The sequence below is a fragment of the Camelus ferus genome, chromosome 20, assembly GCF_009834535.1.
Source record: "Camelus ferus isolate YT-003-E chromosome 20, BCGSAC_Cfer_1.0, whole genome shotgun sequence".
Lineage (NCBI taxonomy): Eukaryota > Metazoa > Chordata > Mammalia > Artiodactyla > Camelidae > Camelus > Camelus ferus.
The window spans coordinates 24,651,548-24,675,484 of record NC_045715.1 but is presented as its reverse complement, the minus strand read 5'-3'; the positions used below and the strand labels follow the sequence as shown (position 1 = coordinate 24,675,484).

The 23,937-nt window shown below is 40.6% G+C and overlaps 1 protein-coding gene across 2 annotated transcripts in view; it reads right to left on the bottom strand.

Annotated features, from left to right (window-relative positions):
- Positions 1-23,675, bottom strand: part of C20H6orf89 (chromosome 20 C6orf89 homolog) — a 31,074-nt gene extending 7,399 nt beyond the window's left edge. The window contains exons 1-8 of one of the 2 annotated variants that reach the window (XM_006195294.3): positions 23,520-23,671; positions 20,242-20,333; positions 17,535-17,742; positions 16,875-17,088; positions 4,776-4,930; positions 4,507-4,646; positions 3,237-3,366; positions 588-711 (exon numbers count right to left, since the gene is read on the bottom strand). In XM_006195294.3, coding sequence (XP_006195356.1) covers positions 588-711; positions 3,237-3,366; positions 4,507-4,646; positions 4,776-4,930; positions 16,875-17,088; positions 17,535-17,723 — 952 coding nt within the window. In that variant the 5' untranslated portion in view covers positions 17,724-17,742; positions 20,242-20,333; positions 23,520-23,671. Of the gene's footprint in view, positions 1-587; positions 712-3,236; positions 3,367-4,506; positions 4,647-4,775; positions 4,931-16,874; positions 17,089-17,534; positions 17,743-20,241; positions 20,334-23,519 lie in introns of both variants that reach the window. The other variant, XM_014568245.2, reaches the window with a different exon arrangement.
- Between the last annotated feature and the right edge of the window lie 262 nt (positions 23,676-23,937).

Here is a 23,937-nt window from a genome sequence, read left to right as displayed (position 1 = left end):
TAGAATATGAGGCACAGAACAAGTCATAGTTGGGAAACCGTGGAGCCAAGGGTGAGTCATGACTGTGAAGCTGTGACTTGGCTGTGGGATCCACATGAAAGGTAGTATTTCTTTGTGTGGCTGTTGCCTTTACATACTGCTTGCATCGTTTTATTACCAAATGGGAACAGAAAGGGATTCCTGGAATCTGAATTTTGCCTCCCCTGGTTCGACTCTGTTAAAGGAGACACTTATGACTGATGTTTTGCCTAACGGATGGTGGGACCTTGGGGTGGTCACCTCTCCTCTCTGGGTCTCAATCTCCTTATCTGGAAAATAAAAAATTACTCTAAATATTTTCCATAATTCCTGCTAACGTGAAATCTCTAAGACCAATGGACACATGCATTGTAAATGTGCATACATTTCTCTTTGCCACATTTTCTTATTACTTGTCCCATTTAAGCATTAAGTGTTGATCCTGTTAATAAAAGAAGGTTTTTTTTTTGACTCTACTCAATGAATCTCTGTGAAGGCAATATTTAATTTTTAGAATGTTTTTTGAGTGATAAATTAAAAAGATCCTGCCCTCCGGAGGCCCCACCTACCGATATCCCCTGGCTCTAGTGGCATCGCCACGGACTGGCAGTGTCTTCGGCACTGGAAGGGAGGGATGAGCTGCAACATGGCCTCGCCGCTGCCAATGGTAAACAGGTCATGCATCCTATGCAACTGGAGGTAAAAACAGGGGGGAAGAAAAGGCAGGAAAAGAAAACAAGATAAAACCCAGGGATGTGGGAGATTAATACACAAAAATCCTTATACATAAGGCTCCGAGTTTCCTAGCAGCCTAAGCAAAGAGGAAGCAGAACCAATAACACAAGCACAATTATGTCCAAAAGACAAAAACAAACTAGTTTCTCCTAAGCATGGCGTCTCCTGGTACTGAGACAAGGGTAAAATTTCTCCTGCAATTTCTCCTAAAGAGACATTGTGTAGTTTCATAGGCAACATCCTCAGTACCAGCCCTGTGGCAGAAATGGCACAAGCTTCATAATTCACAATGATTTCTAGCCATAGTTTCAAAGCAGGCCAAAGGCAAAATATCTAATTGTATTTTAACAAAAGTCTAGTGGAGGCCAACACGTGATAGTCTAAGTATGCAATCTTCTGAATGTCTGTTTTGATCCAGATAGATGGTCTGCATATCCTTTGGGCAATGTTCATGGAAAACTATTTCTTACTGCCAGGCTTCTGATGAAAATTAAACTGCAGCAAGTTTAATTTTACACTTTTGGGCAAGATTCAGGTGAGCAGGTACATCATGACACTGATTAAAAACTAATGACAGTGAGATCAGCCTCTGATTTTGAAAACCAAGGAGACAACCAGGATATACACCTGCACAGGTAATGATGGCACTTCTGAGGGCATGGCTAATGCCACCACCAGGCATTAAGTGCAACCTGCTGTGTGCCAGGCAGAGCTGTGAACTCTGGGGTTGGGGTGGGGCAGGGAGTAGATATAAAGGGAAAGGTTGGTCTTGCTCAGGCTTCTCTTCCTATCCTAGATGGTGAGAGATAACCCCTAGGGCCTCCCCTTCCCTCCCCTCTTCCCCCCTCCTCCCAGCCCCTGCCCTTCAGGGAAATCCTTTAGATGCCCTTATAAATCAGGGGTCAGGAGCCCCTAGACCCCATCCTAGTTTTCTCTTCACCACTTGGGGCCTCCAGAGCCTTCTCTTGCCCCCAACCTTGGTCTCTCTGCTGCTCCCACAGGCCGCAGCCATGACTCTGTGTCCACGAAAACACTAGAGTCATTTCAATTGCTGTTGTAGTGACAGGAGGACTAATGTCCTGAGCTGGCTGTGACTGACAGAACTAATACTGGCAGAAGTCCTGACAACTGCAGTCTTGAAAAAAACCCCAAAATCAAAAACAAGCAGATGTATCTGTTTCATATAGGCCTGAGAGAGGGTGGGACCATGTTCCTCCACACCCAGGATGAGAACAAACAGACAACAGGATGGAATGGGACAGCCCTGGGCAACACTGTGGAGTGGGTAAAGCGGGCCTCAGAGCCCTTCACCTCTTCCCCCAGGATCCCTCAACAATCCCCACTGCTTATCTTCTATTCCAAGGCTGCCTCTTGGGTCCTGGGCCCACAGACATGTGACTCTGCCAGGGTCCAGGACCCAGGGATGTGGATAAAGGGTGGAGTAACAAGGCTGTGGAGAAAGGAGAGCTTGGGCCAGGGTGGGGAACAGATGCTCTAAGAAACCAGACTCCCAGGATTTTTGCCTATTTGGGCCACTCCCCTTCCCAAAACATCCTTGAGAACCACAACAAGATGACTCTGATAGACGTCTGAGGAACTTTGTATTTACCCCTTTGGCTGGGCTCCTTGGTGTCCCTGTTAAGCAGACTGGTGAAATTAATTTAAGATTCAAGTGGGAAAACCCAAGATAAAGGCCCTTGCCCAGAATTATATGATAATTACGAAGATGAAATCACATTAGGGCCTCGAGTTCTAGCGGAAGACAGCAGGATAAACGCCTTTAAAATCCGAGGCAGGAGCCCAGCACCTCCACCCTACAGCTGGCAGACAGAAGTTCTTACTTCTAGACAAAATGATTGTTTTTAAAGGCTTTGAAATTCTTTTAACACAATTCAGCAAATTTGGAGCCAAACAATAGTCAGGAGGTTGAAGACATAACCCAGAGTTGGTAGGGGTCACAGTTCAGCAAGTTTAAATTTTTTAGAAAGCAAAATTCATCCTTTTAATTATTCCAAACCATCCAGGCTCAAAAACCTCCCTCAGGAATGAGACTCAAAAAAGAGCAATTGAGAGAAAAGTAAACAGACACAAACACAAAGCAGCTTTGCCCAGTCTGCTGGCCCCAGAGACATAAATGTGGTCTCTGGGTACCCGGCCACGAACTATGTGAGTAGCACTGCCACCCAAACTGGGCTGTTTGCCTTGGGCACGTGCCTGCCAGCCCTTCTGTCCCCAAACCTCTTCGTGCTCCCAAGTTTTTTGCTTTTCCAGTTCTCTGAGGTTTCTCATTCGTTTATCTCTAGGGAAAGCCAACCTGGCAGTGGACAGTGGGGAGAGCCCTCCTATTAACTTGCTGAGTCCTTGGGCAAATCATTTAATCTCTCTGGGACTCAGTTTCCTTAGCTATAAAATGAATAAGAGGGACCATTCATATGTAGTCTGCCTGCTTACTTCTTTGAGGTAGGGAAGTCAAAATTTCCTACCTTACTCCCCACAATAGGCTCTGGTTGAAGAAGGAAGCACTTTTTCAAGGAGGCTTCTTTTGGAAATGGCAGGTAGGTGAAAACAGGAAAAAGCTCACGTAAAATGTGTGATCTGTTCAGAGGTCTTCTCCTGTAAAATGTGTGAAAGAGAAAAAAGTAATTAAACTGGGCAAGCCAGCCTAACTCCATGACTAGCAAAGAGCTCGGCAAGGGTGGGAAAAATGTGGGCGGTGGAAGAAGAGGGAAAAATCTCAGGACAATATCTGAAGTACTAGGTCCACGAAGAAGAGTCATGCCAAATCAATTAACTGTAACATGTACACACACACAAACTCTACAGCCACGATTTGTCCATGTGGGTGGGAGTGTTTATAAAATCCAGCTAAAATAACATATAGAGGAAGAAAAGAAATACTCCATTCATTCCATCTTGGAAAAGAGGCTGAAGTAACAGCAGGCAAGGCGAGAGAGGAGAAGGGAAGAAAGGGTAAAAATCGTGAACCTTCTGAGGTGGAGCAGCACACAGTGGGAAACCCGATTAGCTTGTTAAACCCAGTATTTGATCATGCAGGTAACTGGTAAATTTAAAGAAAGGCAGAAGCACTGAGAAATTAACACAAGGCCTGAAAAAGCAATTTTAATTCTCTTTGGAATGGTTCTAGAAGGAAACTGACCTTTCTTTTCTTTCTAGAGAGCAACTTTCACCCCAAGAAATGGACCATGTTTTCTATGGGACACAGGAAGGAACAGGGAGAAAGACCTGGGTTTCAATCCTGGCTGGGTGACCTTAAGCAAGGTAATTAACCTCTCTGATTCCAACTTTTCTGATATGAAAAATGACAATGATAATTCCTACTTCCCAGAACTATTATGAGTATCATCAATGAGTAACAGACACAAAACACCTGCCTGGCACAAACAAGTGCCAAGAAATGTTTCCCTTCTATTCTTCATGCTCTCTCTGCCGTCCTCAATGCGCAGGACTCATTCAGCATAAACGCAAATGCTAAACACATACTCAGAAGTAAATTATGATCATATTAGGCAATCTTGGTGCCCCTCTGGACACACCTCTTCGGCTCATCCCCTTTATCTCTCATCATTGGTTTTTCAACAGTGCGCTCCTCAGTATCATCTGACTTGAAGGGTGTACTGTAAAGTGCCCACACAGTGCCAGGCAGAGCGGAGTCTCATTGGTGAGTACTGTTTTGACATTTGGTCTGTCCCCTTTCTACACACAGGCAGGCTGAGCGCCCCTTTCCACACTCACCAGGGATAAGGAAATGGGAACCATCTTTCTGGAAAGCAGCGCCACCACTTGATGAAAAACCCTTCGGTGAAGCCTTCTGTCACCTCAGGGTACTGGCACGAAAAACGCTGAAGCTCCTCAGACGACAAGGGCTGTCCCGTCTTGGCAAGGCGGAAAACAAAGTGAAACAAAACAACACGGAACTACTTATCAGGAACGTCACAGAACTCGATGTTTTCTAGCCATTAAATGGGCAGTCAATCAGTGGGGGAATCAGCCTTCTTGCTCACCTTGATCACCAGAGGATGGAGCCTCTCAAATTTTCTGGGGGTATCTTCCAGGAGCATTACCTTGAGGGGTAACTTCTGGGCACAGCCAGTACAGTTGGCAGGGATGGGGTCCGACTCATTCTGCTCACAGTCATTTGTCCACCAGGGGTCAAAATCTGAGAGAGGAAGGGAAATGGAGTAAGCAGATACAGTGGGTAAATTCAGTAGCCCCAGCAATGGAAGCAGAAAGATATAATAATTTTTAAAAGCTAACAATGATAAGCACTGGTGACTTCTGAAAAGATACATATGAAATAAGTTAGCCTCAGAGAAGGGAACAGAGGGCCCACGGGGCAGAGGCAGAAAGAGAGGTACTTTTCTCTGTACACTCTCTTGGAATTTATGGAAAATATATTTTTTAACATGTACATGTATCTCATAAGTCAAACCAACAATTAAGTTGAAGAGCTGGAGAAGATACGTTCAACGACATGGGGTCGGAGACGCAGTTGTTCTACTGTTTTCTATCCTGTGACCCACAGTCTGAACCGGAGGGGCAGGAAGAAAGGTGGTCCACTGTCAGTGATGAGCCCATCTGCACCCTAGACCCTGGGTTCACAAGTACAAATGGAGTCCAGGATGGCTCTGGGAAGGAAGAGTGAGAAAAGGGTACAGAGAGAAGGGGTGGAGAGGAGACAGGACTTTTCAGGGGCCCATCTTTGGAGTAAAGTGAACGGCACCTGCCGGATAGCACTGTCCCAGCTCATAGACGGAAGGGGCTACAAACCATGGCTTCTACCCACAAGGACTGTGCTCGCTGGCTCTGCCACACCTTTCCCTGGCTGGTTCTTCTCTGAGGGGTTGGCTCTGTTCTACACAGTCCTTCTCAGTTTCTCTGTGTTCCTTCCCTCTGAGACTATTCTGTTCATAATATTATTGAATTATTTCTTGTTTTCTTTCTGTTCCACTCTGGGTTTCATCTGTGTTTTCTGAGATATGTGTTTGTGATAAACTCTAATTTGAATCCAAAATATCACCAGATGGAATCTGATTAAAACCCAATGGAAACCAAATCAGGAGAGAGCCTAGAACAAAAGACAACAGACAACTAAACGTGGCCAAAATGAAGTCAGTTCTGTAAACCAATAAACACATGTGGAAATTAACTCTTAACCACAAAACATTTCCTGTAGTCAGCAGTAGGCAGCAATAGTGGAGTGTAAGAAGTCCTCATCGGGGAAGGGGTGTGTTTGCTCCCAGCACATCTCCTGAGCACCCTCCAGGCACCCTCCATCTCTTGCAGACAGAACCTGTTTCCTTGAGGTAGCTGCCACCCATCCTTCTTACCCGCCTCTGCCCACAGGCAGATTATCAACTAGAGGACTACACACAGCGTAGTACACATAGTGCTCACAAAGAACCTCCAGGGGCAGCCCTTTAGTGGCATCTGTTTCAGTGGCACACTGAGGCTGCAAAGTTATGCTTTTTTCTTTTCCTTCTGGAATATTTTCAAATGTTCCTTATTAGAGGTCAACTATGATGAATTCTTGCCAAAATACAAGAATTCTGGGTAACAGACATACCATGAGGCATAAGTAATCATAACGACATGTTACAATTACATAGCATTTCAGTTTCCAAGGTACTTGTGAGGGAGGGGAAAGAAAACTAACATGCTAAGTGCCAAGCCTAATGCTAGTCATTTTCGCAGGTTATATATCATTTATTTTTTACCATGTAATTATTGATGAGGCATTGCTATTCTAATTTTACAGATGAGAAAACTGAGAGAGGCCACAGGAATTACCAAGGCGCCAGAGTGTGGTGGGAAGAGCACGGAGGATGCGGTGGGGTGAGGGATAAAAGGACAGAGGTTGCCAAGGAAGACTGTGATGAAGGCTTCTGTGGCTTCTTTCTAGGAATGTTATTCTGGGTTGTGATTCAGGTGCCCTGGAAGAGAGAGGCTTGGAAGAGGAAGCTGGTTGTATTTTGTTTTTGTCCCTTTTTTGGGGAGGGAGGAGTTGTACTATGATGAGAGGTGAAATATAATTAGAGTCTAAACTGAGGCAGTGGGCTTGGGAAGAAAGGGTGATTCCAGAAGCAGTGATGACACAATCTATAGCTCTAAACAGCACTGCAGAGAACCTCTGTGCAGGCTGAGATGGAACCAGAGCTCCTCATCTAAGGCAGCACCAGCACAGGAGACACTGGAGGTCTGCATGTAATATTACCACATTTTTCCATAGAAAATGTGTCATGTTCTAAATGAACAAATTAATTATGATGATTTCCCCAGGAGACAAGAGTAAAGTGTCAGGAGAAAGTCTTCTAATTTACACAAAGGTGCTTCATGGGCTAGGAGCAGGCAGTTCTGAACCTAAGAGGACCAAGAGATCATTTTAACTGTAACTTATTTTAGTTTTATTCTGAGCTTTAGATAGTTTTGGGATTTCCAGGTAGAGATGTTTTGAAAAGCAAGTGAAGTGAAGAAAGCCCAGGGAAGAAAAATCAAGAAAGGAAAAGAAAACAAGAAAAGAGAATTTAATAATGTGGCAGAACACAAGATAGAGATCTCTAGACATGTAAATATCAAGTGTTCTTATACTACTGGCCATGATCATTTAAAAACTGAAATGGAAAAACAACTTAATTCATAATAGCTGGCAATAAATTTAGCATGGAAGATAAAACTATAAAATTTTACTGAAGAACATAAGACCTGAATAAATAAACATATCATACCATGATCCTGGATGAGAAGGCTAAATATGTTAACAATGTCAAGTCTATGCAGAAACACACACACACACATATATAACACACATATATTTGGATTTGGATAGAATCCCATCAGAGTTTCTTACTGGTGACAGTGGGGATAGGGTGGGGCTGTGACAACTGCATTCTAAAGTTCATCTAGAAGAGAAAATATGTGAGAAAAGCAACAGGTAGCAATCCACTCCCTGCCAAATTAACTATGGGAAATATTTAAGTGCCAGAAGGCATCCTGGTAATACAAATGAATTATGAAGTAGGGTCATTGCTTAAAATCAATGGAGGATACTCCCTTCAGGAATACAGAAAGAGTTAATATATTAAGAGCCTTATATGGTGGACACTGGGCACATGGGGGACCTGCAGACCCTCATCTCTGACCACTCCTGGGCCACTGGAGGGCTCGTGCCTTTCTTTGTGCTGGGCATGAGGAGGGCAGGACTGGAGGGAAAGGGCATTGTTTTGCTCTGTGTATTTAATACATTTTCTTAAAAACAGCTTTATTGAGATTTAATTCATATATCATAAAATTCATTCATTTAAGGTGTACAATGCAGCAGCTTTCAGTATATTCAGAGTTGTGTAGCCAACACCATTATCTGATTTTAAAACATTTTCATCACCCTAAAAAGAAACCCTGTACCTATTAGCAGTCACTTCCCATTCTAACCCCTTTCCCACCAGCCCTAAGCCACTTTCTATGGATTTCACTCTCTATGGATTTCCCCTTCTGGTATTTCATATAAGTGGAATAATGTAATACATGGTCTTTTGTGTCTGGCTTCTTTAATTTAGTTTTCAAGGTTCATCCATGTTGTAGCACCTGTCAGTTCTTCATTCCTTTCTATTGCTGAGTGCTATTCCATAATAAGGATACACTACATTTTGTTTATTCGTTCATAAGATGCTGGACACTTGGGTTGTTTCTACTTTAGGGCTATTATGAATAATGTTCCTATGAACACTTGCGTACAAGTTTTTGTGTGGGCTTAGGTTTTCAGTTCTCTTGTGTGCATTCCTAGGAGTAGAATTACTAGGTCATTTGGTAACTCTATGTTTAGCTTTTTGAGGAAATGCCAAACTGTTTTCCAAAGCAGCTGCACTATTTCACATTCCAGTCAGTAATGGATGAGGGTTCCAATTTCTCCACATCCTCACCAACACTTCTTATTGTCTTTTTTTATTACAGCCATACTTAGGTAGGTAGGTATCAGGTGGCTTCTCACTGCAGTTCTGATTTGCATTTCCTTGATGGCTAACGATGCTGAGCATCTTTTCATGTGCATATCAGCTGTCTGTATATCTTTTTTGGAAAAATGTCCATTCAAATCTTTTGCCCATTTTTAATTGGGTTATTTGTCTTTCTATTATTGAATTGTAGGAGTTGTAGATAATAAATTCTTGAAAAAGAAAAATAATGAGATTTGCTTTAACCAGATAAAAAAAATTAGTAGCATTCTATAAAGCTATTATAATTAAAATAGTACAGCCAATCCTCATTATTCACAGATTCCTATCTATGAATTTGCCAACTCCCTACAATTTATTTGTAACCTGCAAATCAATACTGCCGGTGCTTTCACAATACCAAGTGACAAATCCCAGCTGAAGTGGAACAAGGCGACTGTTCTTTTTGTTTCACCTCTCATACTGTAAATAAGTGTCCTTTTTGCTGCCTATTTAGTGCCACTTTTTGTGTGTGTGTGTGTTTTTCTTGGTGACTTTGCTGTTAAAAGTGGCCCCTAAGGGAGGCTGTGTGCTTAGGGGGTCAGAGGGTATATGGGAACTCTCTGTACTTTCCTCTCAATTTTTCTGTGAATGTAAAACTGCTCTAAAAATAGTTTATGAATTTTAAAAAATGACCCCCAAGTATAGTGCTGAAGTACTACCTAGTGTTCCTGAGTGAAAGAAGGCTGTGATGTACCTTACAGAGAAAATACATGTGTTAAATAAACTTTTTTCAGACATGAGTTATAGTGCTGACTGTGAGTTCAATGTTAATGAATCAAAATATCTTTTAAATAAGGTGTCTTTAAACAGACACATACATAAAACAGGGTCATGTATTGATCAGTTGATGAAAATGTAGCCAGAGGCTTTCAGGAACCAAACTCTGTATTTCCCCTGGGGACAATGGGTCAGTATTCACTAATTCAGTGTTTACAGGAACTTTATAGAACAAAACTACAGCAAATAATGAGAATCAACTGTATGTTCTTACAAGGAACAGATAAAAAGCTTAATAAAACACAATAAAGAACGTGGCAACAGATCTAGTATATATACATATGAGAATACTTACTTTGTGATAAAGGTCAATTTTGATTCAATACAGGATGGATCCAGTAAATGATATTGGGACAAGTGGCCATCTATTTGGAAGAAAACAAAGTATGCTCCCTATCCTTCAGTATACACTGAAAAACATTCTAGCTAAATGGATAAAACAAATTTAAAAAATATTAGAGAAAAATATGAGATGATTTTTATAAGTCTGGGAGCAAGAAAGGTTTCCTAAGCAAGACATAAACCAAGATGTCATAAAGGAAAAAAATGGACAGATTCAGCTAATGTTTGCATATTAAGAGGCAAAGAATTAATATCTCTAATATATAATAAACCCTATTTGATCAAAAATTTTAAAAGGGCAAAGAAATACGAACAAGTAATTCACAGAAAAATAAACATAAATTGCCTGAAAAAAACATGAGAAGACATCCAACCAACTCCACTAATAACCACAGAAATGCAACTTAAAGGGAGATACCATTTTTCAGTTTTCTGACTGGCAAAACAATGATAATATCCAGTGCTGATGATCAGCATATGCTTTAATGAAAGTTACACATTGGTGTAAGTTTATGAAGATAATTTGTTAGTATTTATTGAAATATAAAATGTGCATGCCCTTTGACCCTGTTACTCTACTTTCAAGAATCTATCTTATAGAAATAATCGTATATGTATATAAAAATATGTTTATATGAATGTCCCAAGTCCTTTTTTTAAATAATAGCAAAAAATCTAGAAACTGTTAAATAATGGAATACTCACAGAATGGAATAATATGAAATCCTGAAAAATGTGTATACTGGGTTGAATAGTGTCCTCCCTAAAATTCAAGTCCCTCTGGAACCCCAGAATGTGACTATATTTGGAAACAGGGTCTTTACAGATATAATTAATTAAGGTGAGGTCACACTGAAGTAGGGTGGACCCTAAATCCAATCTAAACGGTGTCCTTATAAGAGGAGAGGACACACAATGACCCACAGAGGAAAGGTGGCCATGTAGAGATGGAAACCAGAGTTAGGCTACTGCAGCTAAGAACTGTCAAGAATTGATGGCAACCACCAGAAGCTGGAGAGGCAAAGAAGGATTCTTCCCTAGAGCCTTTGAGAGGGAGTACAACCCTATTAACACCTTGATTTTGGACTTCTCGCCTGTAAAACTGTGAGAGAATGAATTTCTGTTGTTTTAATCTACCTGGTCTGTGGTGCTTTGTTATGGCAGCCTTAGAAACTAATATAATATGTCTAGCCAAAAATATGTTCATAAGCCCTGTCTTGTGTGTGTAAACCAAAAGTATTTTATATTTACAGATATTAAGTATATCAATCTGTACAGCCATGGACAAATTCAGAAGGATGTATATCAAATTATTACCAGTGGTTGCTTGGGTGGAAGAGTTAGATGGATAAAGGTGAGAAAATTTATATACTTCAGAAGTGTATTTTTAAAAATCAACATCTTACACCTCTCTACTGTCTTCGTATGTGTTTTACGTATTTTCCAGAAAAAAAAGTCTTTGGAGACCATGAAAACTCAAGTTGAGAATATTAACATTTAGTGTAGAGTTCAGTCATCTTGGAAGACAGGCCCTGTGGCCAGGCTGGTGGCCAGCAAAGGGGGAGGGGATGACAAAAAAGGATCACTGGAATGGGGTAGTTTATACCATCCATCTGAATTAGGGGAGCCCTCACTTCAGGAGGAAGAGCTACTTTTGATTTCTCTGCAGCCTTCATCATCAAGGTAGGTAAAGAATGTACCTACTTGGTGGGACGGGGCTGAGGAAAAACCAGATAGTGAAGTGTCTGGGAGCGGGGGCAGTGCACAGTTGGGGTTCTTTCTCCACTTCTCATAGAATTTCCAAAACAAAGGGAGAAATGCCTAGACTTCAACTTGGCCTCCATCTATCTGAGAAACTTTAATCTGATTTGTTCTCTATACAACTGGCTGCAGACAACATACCACAGAGTGAGCAAAATCCCATCCTAGAAAACAGCCAACAGCACACAGCAGACCATCCCATGCCATCCCAGTCCACAGCTTTTTTCAATTATCTAAAATGCTGCATCTCACTTCTTTCTAGTCCTCCACTGTTTCTATCCACCCTTTCTGCAGCACCAGACAGAAAGGCCAGTGGAAGCCGGAGAGCAACTTCCTAACTTTCTTTTGATTTCTAAGGCTTCTTTACTCCGGATAGCCTCCTTATACTAGCTATTTTACCCTAAAAAAAGAAAAAAAAGGTGTGACAGAGAAGTGAAACTCCACAGGTAAGAATTCAATAAAACCCATGAACTGTATTCCAAATTCTCACTGATTATAGAATCATTTTGCTGTTTGAGATATCAAAAACAGTCTCTTAGAAAAAACACAGCCTTGAAGTTAAGAAAGGCAGAAACTGTAACTTCCCAGCCTTCTCTGAAGTTTGGGCACTCTGCAGAGAAGCGGTGAGCCAAGGCCTGTCAGGAAGCTTCCTGGTGCCTGAGAGTTGTTTACAAAGAAAATGCACTCAGGCTGGCTCTCTGTGGACAACAATAACATACCCTGAAATTCTGAGTGGAGAGAGTCTTTTTACACAGATTAACCTAGCAAGAGGAAAAAAAAAAAAGATTTATTTCCAGGACCAAAAAAACCCTCCCACTGGTTGAAAAGGATAGGGAAGAAGAAAGGTACAAAGCCAAGACTAGCTCCACAAAAGCAGAGGGACTGTCTGCTTTGTTCGCTGCTGTGTTGAGAACAGTGCCTGGTGTACAACAGGGTCTCAATACACATTCACTGAATGAATGAATGAAATCTTGACTTTTTGGAAGCTTTACCAATAGGATTAGGTCCATGGGGAGAAAATTCAAACAAGTAATCTGAATTTGGAGAAACCTCAAAATAAAGATTAAATAAATATAACCTCATGATTTCTTATATTAGATTTCTCATATTAGAAACGTACCCAAGAAAAGCCCGCAAAGTCCACGACAGAGTTTCTGTGACTTTGGTGTGTGCTCAGTATTTAATCAGGCTACTCTCCAGCAGTTTGTTTTGCTTAGCACTTCTAGCATGCTAGGCATAAGGCAGGGGTGAAGTCTTCATGGTGGAGGCGCCCATGGCCAGGTCCCCTGCATGGGTGGCAGCAGGCCTGGAGCCACTTTCATACACTATAGGGATGGAAGGAATCCATGAAATCATTTTGCCCACAGGTTTGCCTTTAGGAAGCAAAGCGTTTGAACCATTCCAAACCACAGAGTCCATCTATTTTTATGAATTCTCCTTGTATAAAAATTTATCTCTAAATGTGAAACTTCAGGTAAGATAGTCAATCTCCATGCACATCAGTTTCCTCATCTTTGAAATGGACATAAACATGTTAACTACCTTATATGACTGCTGTGAAGACCAAGAAATACACAGCTCAGTACGTGGCACAGTGCCTGTTATACTGTAAGTGCTTAACAGAGCTATTATCACTTTATTCTTTTATTTACAAATAAATAGGTCTCAGCTTTTCATCTTTGGGCACTGGCCTGGGCTCTAAGTCTGATTAGGCCCTAATCTTAGTTCTAAGTCAATGAATGATCTGCTATTCCCAAATCTCCTTGATATTTGTAGATTCACTTCAACCTTCTCTTGAAAGTTCATGGATACATAAAGTTCCAATTATGCAGTACAGATACAGAGATACACCTTCTCATTGTATATGAGAACTGTCCCGGGCCTCCTCAGTATATATGGGTAGTAAATCAAAAATTATAAATGCTCAGACCTACTGTATAGCACAGGGAACTATATTCAATTACCTGTAGTAAGCTATAATGGAAAAGAATCTGAAAATACATGTGTAAACATATGTGGGTTTATGTATAACTGAATTGCTTTGCTGTATACCTGAAACTAACATTGTAAATCAACTATGCTTCAATAAAAAATAAAATGCAAAAAAATTATAAATGCCCCAAGTAAACAAAATCATTGGGCCGAACATGCTGGAACCTGGCTTAGCTGAGGGCAGAGCAGTAAATGTGACGTGACAGAAAGAGTGCTAGACTAGAATTAAGAAACTAAGGGTCAAGTGCTAGTCTGCCACTTTTAGCTGGGTAAGCAAGCTCTTCACATCTCCTGGCTTCAATTTCCTCTTTATAAAACAGGGGTATGTTTAAAGTATGTACTAAATCAACTCTAAAGTTCCTTTTGAGCTCTAAGACTCAATGATTCCATTGGGTGAAAGCCAAGAGGATGGCTGGAGGGTCAAAGTGGCTATAAAGATATGAAGCTGGGGCTAGGGCAGTGAAATAAGAATGTGAATGTGAAGGGAAACCTATGGGTTAATAAGAGAAAGGATTAAGTCAAACAATAAGTCAAACATTACCTATAAGGGTGCAGATTGGGAGCATGAGCTGGGCTGAATGTCTAGGAAAAGATTAGTTCAGGAAAATTCTAAAGGGGGATCATTTATCATTGGACATGCAGTACCAGCCAGAAAAAACTTTGTTTCTTCAGGGACTAGGGAGCTGAGAGAGAAAGCATCTGGTGACCTGAGAGAAGGAGTGTAGAACTCTAAAATCAAACTTAGAGCTAGACTCTTCAGGTATACCATGTGGCTACAAATGCCTCACATCAGAGGTTAAGTGCTCAGACTCTGAAGACAGGTTGCCTCGGTTCAAATCATGGTTCCATGACTTACTAACCTTGGGGTCTTGGGCAAGTGAGCTAATCTCACTGTACCTCAGTGTCTTCATCTTTAAAACAGACATAAACCCAGAATCTAGTGCACAGGAACATTATAAAGATCAAGTGAGTTGATATATCGAAAGCCCTTTGAACAGGGCCTGATATCTGTTAAGACTAAACAAGTCAGTTTATTTATTTTCTGCCGCAAAGTGGGACGTATACATGAGTCACTACAGAGTCACTTCATTCTCCCTATGAAGAGGACTTAGGGGCAAGGTTTCCTACCCGAAGCTGAAATCTAGAAAAAGAACCCCACTTCTGTTGCCTTTTGTTCCCTGGGTAGAGTCAAGAGGAAGAACCACCAGTGGTCAGGAGGAAACCTACCACCACTGGTACAGCACTGCCGCTCCCGTCGCCTTCCATCATTCCCAAGGCACTGCTGCAGGGAGTGTCAGATAACCAGTCAGCTATTAAGGAGACAATATGCTGAAGGGCTTTCCTACAGGGAGCTGAGTCTGCCACACCATTCTGCCTCCACATTTACTTTAAAAGTGTTGCTAAGTAGTCCTAACTGAAAGGCAGTTGCTTTCTGGCATTATGACAACAGGAACAATAATTTATATATTTTTTACTTTTCTGGCCCTCTTACAGGCCCGGCAGTTCACACTTCTTGCACCTAATTCTCCCCAATATGTTTCTGTTCTCTCCTTATAGCATTATGCATTCTTAAGTTTCCTTCCAAATGCTCTGCAAAGCGCTGTTAGTTTTACATGTCTATAGCTTCCCAGAATTATCCCACACAGGAAAACAGGGTGCGATATTCACATTTACAAGTAAAAGCAGCACTTTAATAGAATCAACAACATTAAAGACGTAAAGCCACACCCTTCCAATGCTCTCTCTTTACAAGTGAGCTCTAAGGACTTGTTTTATTTCCACCTGCAAGGCAAAATATTCATTTGGAGTGGCCAAACAATCTGGCTTGTCGACAAGATACTAAATGTTTCTTAAATTTTTAAGCTCCAATACAGAGAATGAACAATCATTGTCCATTGACTATTATTTCTTAACTCAACAGTCTGTGGAGTTGTACTTCACAGGATGGGGAGAAAGAAAGTAGAAATGCCATCAATCTGGTCCTAAAAACTGTTGACTTCACCTCACGTGCCAAAGAGCAGAAGCTGACTCTAGGGAGGCTGTGAGGGGAAGACAGGAAAAGAAACTGATGCATGTGAAGAAGCAGCACAGGCTGCCCTCACTGACAAGTTTCTCTGTCTCTTTCCCCTACATGCTCTGGATGCTCCTGATAGGAGGTGGAAACTTCATTTGTATGAGCTTTGCTGACGACATTTCAAAAACAACATTCCCAATAAGTACAAGGAAAATATATCTGGAGTTAAAAAGTCTAAATATATGAACTAATTTTTTAAAAAAAACTTATAGGCTGGGTTTTTGTTTTACAATGTTCCCTTCCTCTGATTTTGATATAATTCTGGAAATCTTTCCATAATTTCCTCAAGGGTACAAAAACAGCTTTCAAAGCCAAATGATGATTTTTATGACTGGCTAGGTCTTGGCTTAAAGAATGGTATTATGATTATAAGGTTTAGCTTTAACTACTAAATTTTTCCTGAAAACAACATTGAAGAGAAAACATACTTCCTAAATAGTTATGCTGGAGCCTAATGGTTTCAGAACATGGTTACACAAAAAGCTCCATAATTCATTTGTGATATTAATTTATGCATTCTTTCATATGGGCAAGTAAGATAAACAACTAATAAAAATATACATAAAATAATGTCCCCAAATAGTATCTATTTGTTCTCATAAAGTAAACTTCGAGTCTTATCTTGTTATACTATTCTCAAAAGGCAACTCCTAAAACAGACTACCGGACTAGGAATTCCTGTGCTACTATTGATATGTTGTTACTAAATTTAAGTGTTTCTTGAATTCAACTTATTGGCAAAATTGTATACTTAGGAGCACTACATAAGCGAACTGTGAGACAGAGAGAAAAGACTAAACTGAAAAAGAGGGATATACCTAGACAAAAACCTAGCCCAATAGGCTAAGGACTATTAGAGGATCTGGATTCAGAAGCTCTCAAAAAATCAATAGCTATTTATTAAAATATCTACCATAGATAGGGATCATAGGAGAAAAAACAGTAGAATAAGATATACTCAGATCCCTTCTATGAGCAAAACCACTCAGTTTCTCAATCTGCAAAATGGGGTAATAAAACCCATCCCATGAGGTTTTACTGAGGATTGAATTAAATGAGACAACATAGGGAGAGTGTCTCTCATTAGATATCAATAAATGTTACTTCCTTTCACATGATACACTGCCAAGAAAGCCGTTACCTAATAAGTAGTACATGCAGCATTCTACCTGGAAAGGGTCTGTCTGCATCACCCCCATGCAGAGGCACTCCCTTATTTTCTGGCATATACTTCTTGGTAATAGGTAAGGACATCAGCCGGATGTGATGGATGAGTGAGCGCCAGGTGTGAGCTCCAGAAAGCACTGGTTCAGGTGGTAATGGGCTGAAAGGTTGAATCACAAAGTAGGCAGTGAGCAAGATTAATCCCAGGGTTATGAGGACCTACAAGGAAAGACAGGAAATGGATTAATAATTGTCCCAGCAAACCTCCCCCCCATAAAAAACAGGCATCTTCTATTACTTCCAAAGTGCTTTAAGAACTAATCCATTTTCATAAACAAGACATTTACATTCACTTCTGAAAGCATTTAAAGTCTGAGGACTGTGGGAACTGCAAGGCTCACCAAGCTTCAATCATATGGACCAAGGCTATATCCACCATTTAAAAATATGCACAAATACACTTAATTATAAATACACAGCTTTCACCTAGGACATTTAACAAAAGAGTTAAATTTCCTAATAAAACATGGTAATGAAGAGTAAAGGCCAATTTATTCATAGAAAAACCAAGGTTCAATGGTGGAATCAGTCAACATGAATATTTAGGGTGAATGCTGCAGTTTGTGCTCTGTCTAAGCTATTTCCAAATCAGAACACCTTGTTACCTTGTACACTGCTAGAAGGAAGGGATACTGGGGTGGCCCCCTCTGTGGTTCATTCTTTTCCAGTAGCTGTCTGATAAATTTTTCAATTGCCTTCTCTGACATGCCGCACTGATGGCCTGTCTGTCTCACCAAATCAACAGTCTCTGAAAGTTTGTCATAAATGCTGAGCTCATTAGCAGCAAGATCCATGTCTTCTAATACAAAATCCCTGAGAGAGAGAGAAAAATAAATGTAAAAAGTTAGTTTCTTTAGAGTACTTTCTCCTCAAGGTTACTTCCCTTAGAACAGTGTTTCTTGACCACCTTTGGGGAAGGACCAGTTCTTCCCAATTCTCTGATACAAATTTTTAAGTGTTTCTTAATTGTAGGCTAGTAACAACGAGTTTACAGACCAGCACTGGTTCCCAAACACTTTGACGAGCACCAGTCCAGAGTGCAATAAATTCCTAAAGGGACTCAGAAACACTAGTGCCATCCAAATGACTTCTGAAACCAATCACAGGAGATCTGCTACTGGTAATTTACTAAAATAAAAAGAAATGGAGTATGGAAAGTGTTTTTGATCAATTATTTCTTTCCTTTTACATCATACGAACTTTTTAGCAATACAAGAAAAGGAACTGATAACTGAAGACAAGATTTACTGAGGAACATGGTTATGTTTTGTTCCTGGCAGAGCAAGGATTTTAGACAACACAAAACCATGGCCTGGGAGCTCTTCAGACCTAGCAGGTTTGAGTCCTCATGTTTTTCTGTAAATACAATTTTAGACAATAAAGGGCATTCTGTTTGTATTTTATATACTTTAAAAGACCTAAGATCTAGAACTCATTTCAAAATTCAATTTGTGTTCTCATATTTATTTTAAAGCCAGATTGTTTCACAGTGGCGAGAGAATAAAAGGCAAAAACCAAAGGCAAAATAGACTTCTCTCTGTAACATTTGTAAAATGAAATTAAACAGTTTTTTCTTAAAGTGCTTGTGCTACAGAACAACGTTTTTCTCCATTTACATGAGGAAAGCAGTGCTTGACATCTATTTTCTCTTCTGTTGTTGTTGCTGTTGTTTCTTGCTGCAGAGGGTTCTCTTATTTCACATATTTCATCCCCAAAGTGCTTCTAACCTCAAAAAGCACTGAGTATTTTCAACGAATGGTGCTGGACAACTGAATATCCACATGCCAAAGAATGAACTTGGATGCTTCCTGAAACCACAGTTTTCCTTCTATGTCTTCTTCTAAGAGTTTTATAGTTTTAACTCTTAAGTTTAGGTTTTTTGATCATTTTGAGGTAATTTTTGTTTATGGTATCAGGGTTAGAGTTAGGGTTGTAGGGGGGCTTTCTAACACTGGATTAGGCAATGGTTTCTTAGATATGACACCAAAAGCATGAGTATCAAAAGCAAAATAAATTAGACTACATCAAAATTAACAAAATTTTGGTGTTACAAATAATACCATTAAGAAAGAAACAACCACCCACAGAATGGGGGTAAATATTTGCAAATTATATATCTGATAAGGAGCTGGTATTCAGAGTTCATAAAGAATTCTTACAACTCAACTGTAAAAAGACAACCCAATTAAAAAATGGGCAAAGTATTTGAATAGACATTTCTCCAAAGAAGATATAGAAATGGCCAATCAACTCATGAAAAGATATTTAATACCGTTAGCTATAAGGAAAATTTAAATCAAAACCACAATGAGATAAGCACTTCTCACTCACTGGAATGACTATAATTAAAAAGTCAGATAATAACAGTGTTGGCAAGGATGTTGAGCAATGGAATTCATACACTGCTGGTGGGAATGTAAAGTGGTGTAGTTTCTTTGGAAAACAGTTTGGAAGTTCCTCAAAAATTCAAACATAGAGTTACCATAGGACTCAGTAATTCCACGTGTTAAGTATGCACTCAAGATAATTTAAAACAGATATCCATATGAAAACTTGTACATGAACAAGTTCATTTGTTCAAAGCAGCATTATTCATAATAGCTCAAAAAGGAAGCAGTGGGGAGGGTATGGCTTAGTGGTAAAGCGCATGCTTAGCATGCACAAGGTCCTGGGTTCAATCCCCAGTACTACCATTAAAAAATAAATAAATAAACAAACCTAATTACCTTCCCCCATCCCCTCCCCAAAAGAAACAAAAGAACTGATAATTCTACAACATTAAAAAAAAAAATGGAAGCAACCCGAATATCCATGAACTGCTGAATGGATAAACAAAATGGATAATAATACCCATACAAGGGAGTATTACTGGAAAATAAAAAGGAATAAAGTGTTGACACATGCTACAATATAGATGAAACTTGAACACATTATGCTCAGTGAAAGACGACAGTCATAAAACACTCATATTACATGACTGCATTTATATCAAAAGTCAAGAATAGGCAAATCTAGAGACAGAAAACAGGTTGCCTACAGGAGGGGGTGGGGAGGAATGGGGAGTACTACTGGCATCTAGTGGATGTCATGTTAATTAAAAAAACAACAAAAAAATTCTTGTCCCTTTAAGTTATACTAGCAGAGCAGCTCCTTTGCTGCGATCAACTGAAAGTCAACCCTCAACACAAGGTTTGTATTTTTAAAAAATCAAATTGTCCCTTAAAAAAAATAATCAAACACAAAGTCATGGCTAAGCATTGAGTATGAGAGGACTGAGTGAAATCAGCTGAAGCTTGATAGTAATCCCTTTACCTCCAGAAAGAAGGTCCAACTCTGGCAGAAATGAGCTTTGCCACAGAGAGAAGTTCCGAACAGCAAGCTTGACTCTTAACAGTGGCTTATACCTGCAGGGGCACAGGCAGAATCACTAGCAGAGTTACAGAAATCAAGGAATCACGCACCACCCGAGATATACTGAATTGTCAGAAACCTTGGGAGTGTGACTCAGGTGCAGAAGTTTTCAAATCTCTTCCCTGCTGATTCCAAATCTCACACCCCCAACTAGGAGACACTGCTGTAGAACAGTACGTTGCAATTCTGCCTCCCAGGGGACATTGGGCAATGCCTGGAGACATTTTTGACTGTCAAAACTGGAGGGGTACTCAGTATTTTCCAATGACTTTTTTTCCTTCTCCATGCCAATTTCAAAGTCTCAAGAAGAGAAAAACCAAAGGGAACAGATAGGAAAACCTGAGATATCTAATTTCTCCAACATGGCCACAACTAACATCTTGCAGCAAGTCTCCTAGACCTATATTTACTTCTGATCTTAAACAAAAGAATCTCTTATATAACTGAAAGCTACCATCTTCAGTGCAAGGGGGACACATGTTAATGCACTTGGCAATAGGTTGTAGATGATGTATTTTGCTCCAAATAAAGTTATACATAAACACAGACACACACAAACAAAAACTGCAGGGGTACTACAGGCATCTAGTGGGTTAAGAGTTAACATCCTACAATGCACAGGACAGCTCCCCACAACAAACTGTCCTGCTCAAAACGTTAAGAATGCTGAGGTTAAGAAATCCTGCTTTCAGGAGAGGCCTGGGAGAGGTAAGCCAGGGAGCTGTTCACTTCTGAGGGATTACTTCAGGAATAAAAGGAAGCAACTGACAGCTATGATGAGATGTTCTCCACAATTCCTTCCGGGTCTCAGTCTAGGAAAACACAGGACAGAAGCATAGCTGATAGAGTGACTCTGACAGAATGTATCAATAAAAATGTTTAAAGCAGAAAACAGGTTAAGAGGTCAGACTAAATGTAAATCTCTCCTTTGTCCTATTTGATACAGAATTTCTTTAATAATATAAGTATGTCCTAAACACCGATATGACATCACCCCAGAGGTTCTCAGTTATCCCAAATAAACAGCTATGCCAGCTAGGCAACTCTAAAGTGCAATATCTCTCCTCCTGCTTCCTCATCTCCACCAATGAACCAATGACCAAATCCTCAATTCTACATCCTGCATAGTTCACATTCATCACCTCCTCTTTAGCTCTACATTAATGGCAGTCAAGGTGATCAACATCTCTCCCACAGACCATCACAAAGATACATTTAATCTCTACACTTTCCATCTTCCTTCTCCTTTTTGATCCATCCTCTACCTTCTCTACAAATTACTTCTTTAAAACACAAACTGGTTCACATTGCTCATCTATTCAAAGTACCTTCCTTGACTCCCCATGCCCTGCTAGGGAATACAGCATGGTGGTTAAGAACACAGGCACTGGAGTTAGAAAAAGTTAGATGCAAATACTAGACTCTCCATCTACTTTGTGGCCATGAGACACTGTTCAACCTCTCTAAGCCTCAGAGTTTTCATTTATAAATGAGGATGATTGTGTCTTTCCAACAATGTTTTTAAAGGATTACAAGATTACGTATCTAAAACATTTGTCTCAATTCCCAAATTAAATACTTTATTGTTATAAGATGAAGTCCAAATTACTTAGCATGGTCCTTTATGGTCTGGTTACTGCCTACTTGTTTAGTCTCATTCCCCATTCTTCCCTCATGTTCTTCATTGCCCTACTATTTCACATCTTTTTGCTTTTGTACACATCATTTCCTCTGCCTACAAAACCTAGCCCCTAGTACTTTGGCCAATGAGTAAACTCTATTCCAACCTTGATTTCTGCCCTTTGAACCTTTAACACAATTCTATCATCTTGTATTACATCTATTTCCTTTTCTCCCTCTCACACTATATTGTTTCTTGAGAGCAGAAATAAGTGGAGAAAATAACATAAACTAATAACAGACATGGAAATTCACTTCAGAGACACGGAAATTTAATCAATGTCTGTTGAACAAATTTATAGAAAGGAACTAAAGTGATCATTCTGTTCCCAAACTAATTTAATGTAACTAATGGCTTATTTATTTTGCTTTTCCTTCTTACCATTTTTTAAAAATACATTAGCCTGAGACTTTAGGTGAGCAGGTTAGGAATTTCACACTTGGACATTTGTGTGTGTGTAGTTTTAGAGCAGCCGTGGAAGAACAGGGATCCAAACTAGATCTTGAAAATTATTCTGGTCCAAATCAGAAAGGTCAAACAGAGCCTGTAGTATTCAAGTTGTGGGTTGTGAACTTCAGTCAAAACTTCAGTGTAGCAAAACTGAATTTAGGTTAAGGCATGTTGTTCCTTAGAGGGAAACTGTGATAATGCAACCAAATTTATTAAGGGAAAGATGTCCATAGAAGGTTCACCATGGAACAACCAAATGAGCAAACGGAGAAAGTCAGAATAGTAAGTATCTGAGAGTAGTCCCTATTATAAGGAGATGGCCAAGTACTTTAAAAGAAATATATTGGCGAATACCACGGCTATGTCGTCTCTCACACCAAAGTGTAGCTTGCAGAGTTAATGGTCTTAAAATACCACGCAACATGAGGCAGGTGAATTTCCTTGTTCTAGAAGGCAGTTGCAAACAGCTAATTTACTCGGATCAATAAACCAAGTCATATTCCTTTCTGAAATCCGACATGTCAGGCTTATCATATACCAAGATCACAAGAAAGAAAGAAAGAAAGAAAGAAAGAAAGAAAGAAAGAAAGAAAGAAAGAAAGAAAGAAAGAAAGAAAGAAAGAAATCCCTCCTTAACAATGATCAGAAAAAGATGTTTCGGAGGGGGGCGGGGAATCTACTCTCAGTATACAAAAGAAATTAGAAATATGTCAAAAGGGACAGTAAAATCTACACTCCGCTAGCACCGCTGTTTTGGACATTGCTGTGACGCCTGCGAAACAAGTTCAATCAGGGTCGAATTTGCTTTGCTCTCCTGGGCAGAGCCAATTTAAAAAAGGGAAACGTCTTAGTGAAGGCGACACCAGGGGAGTTGCTGGGGGATGCTGTCAGTCTGCAAAACGCCAGAGGCTCAGAAAAGGCTAACGCAGGGGCGTGTGTGGCAGAGGCAGCGAACGGTGGGCTGCGCGAGGATATCATTGACAGGTGCGGTGGCGAGGCTGTCACAGAGCTGCCTCCCCCCTCCCGGCCTCGGGCCCCAGTCACTCACATGCGGGGCCCGCGCCCCTCGGGCTCCTCCCGCCTCGGGGACAGCAAGCCGCGGGGCGGGGAGGATATGCCGACAACTTCCTGCTTCCGGGAGCGTAACCTGGAAGCAACTTTCAAGCCACAGGGGAGGCAGCGCTCCTTCTTCCCGTCCCGCGCTTCCGCCAGAAGCAGAAAGCGGGATGTCTGGGAGCAGGCGGGAACTATCGCGAGTTCTGGAGAGCCCGAGTTCTTGCGCCCCCTGGCGTCCTGTTAGTTCTTCTCGGTCCTCTTCAGTCCTTGCCGGGGTCTTTCCTTTACCTGCGCTAACACAGACTTCGTAGCTGAATTGATTCATTCAGGGAGTGAGTGTTGAGTCTCCTACTACGTACAGGCTGCGTACCGTAAAGGGGTGAGGGTGGGAGGGATACGTAAATGGTGGG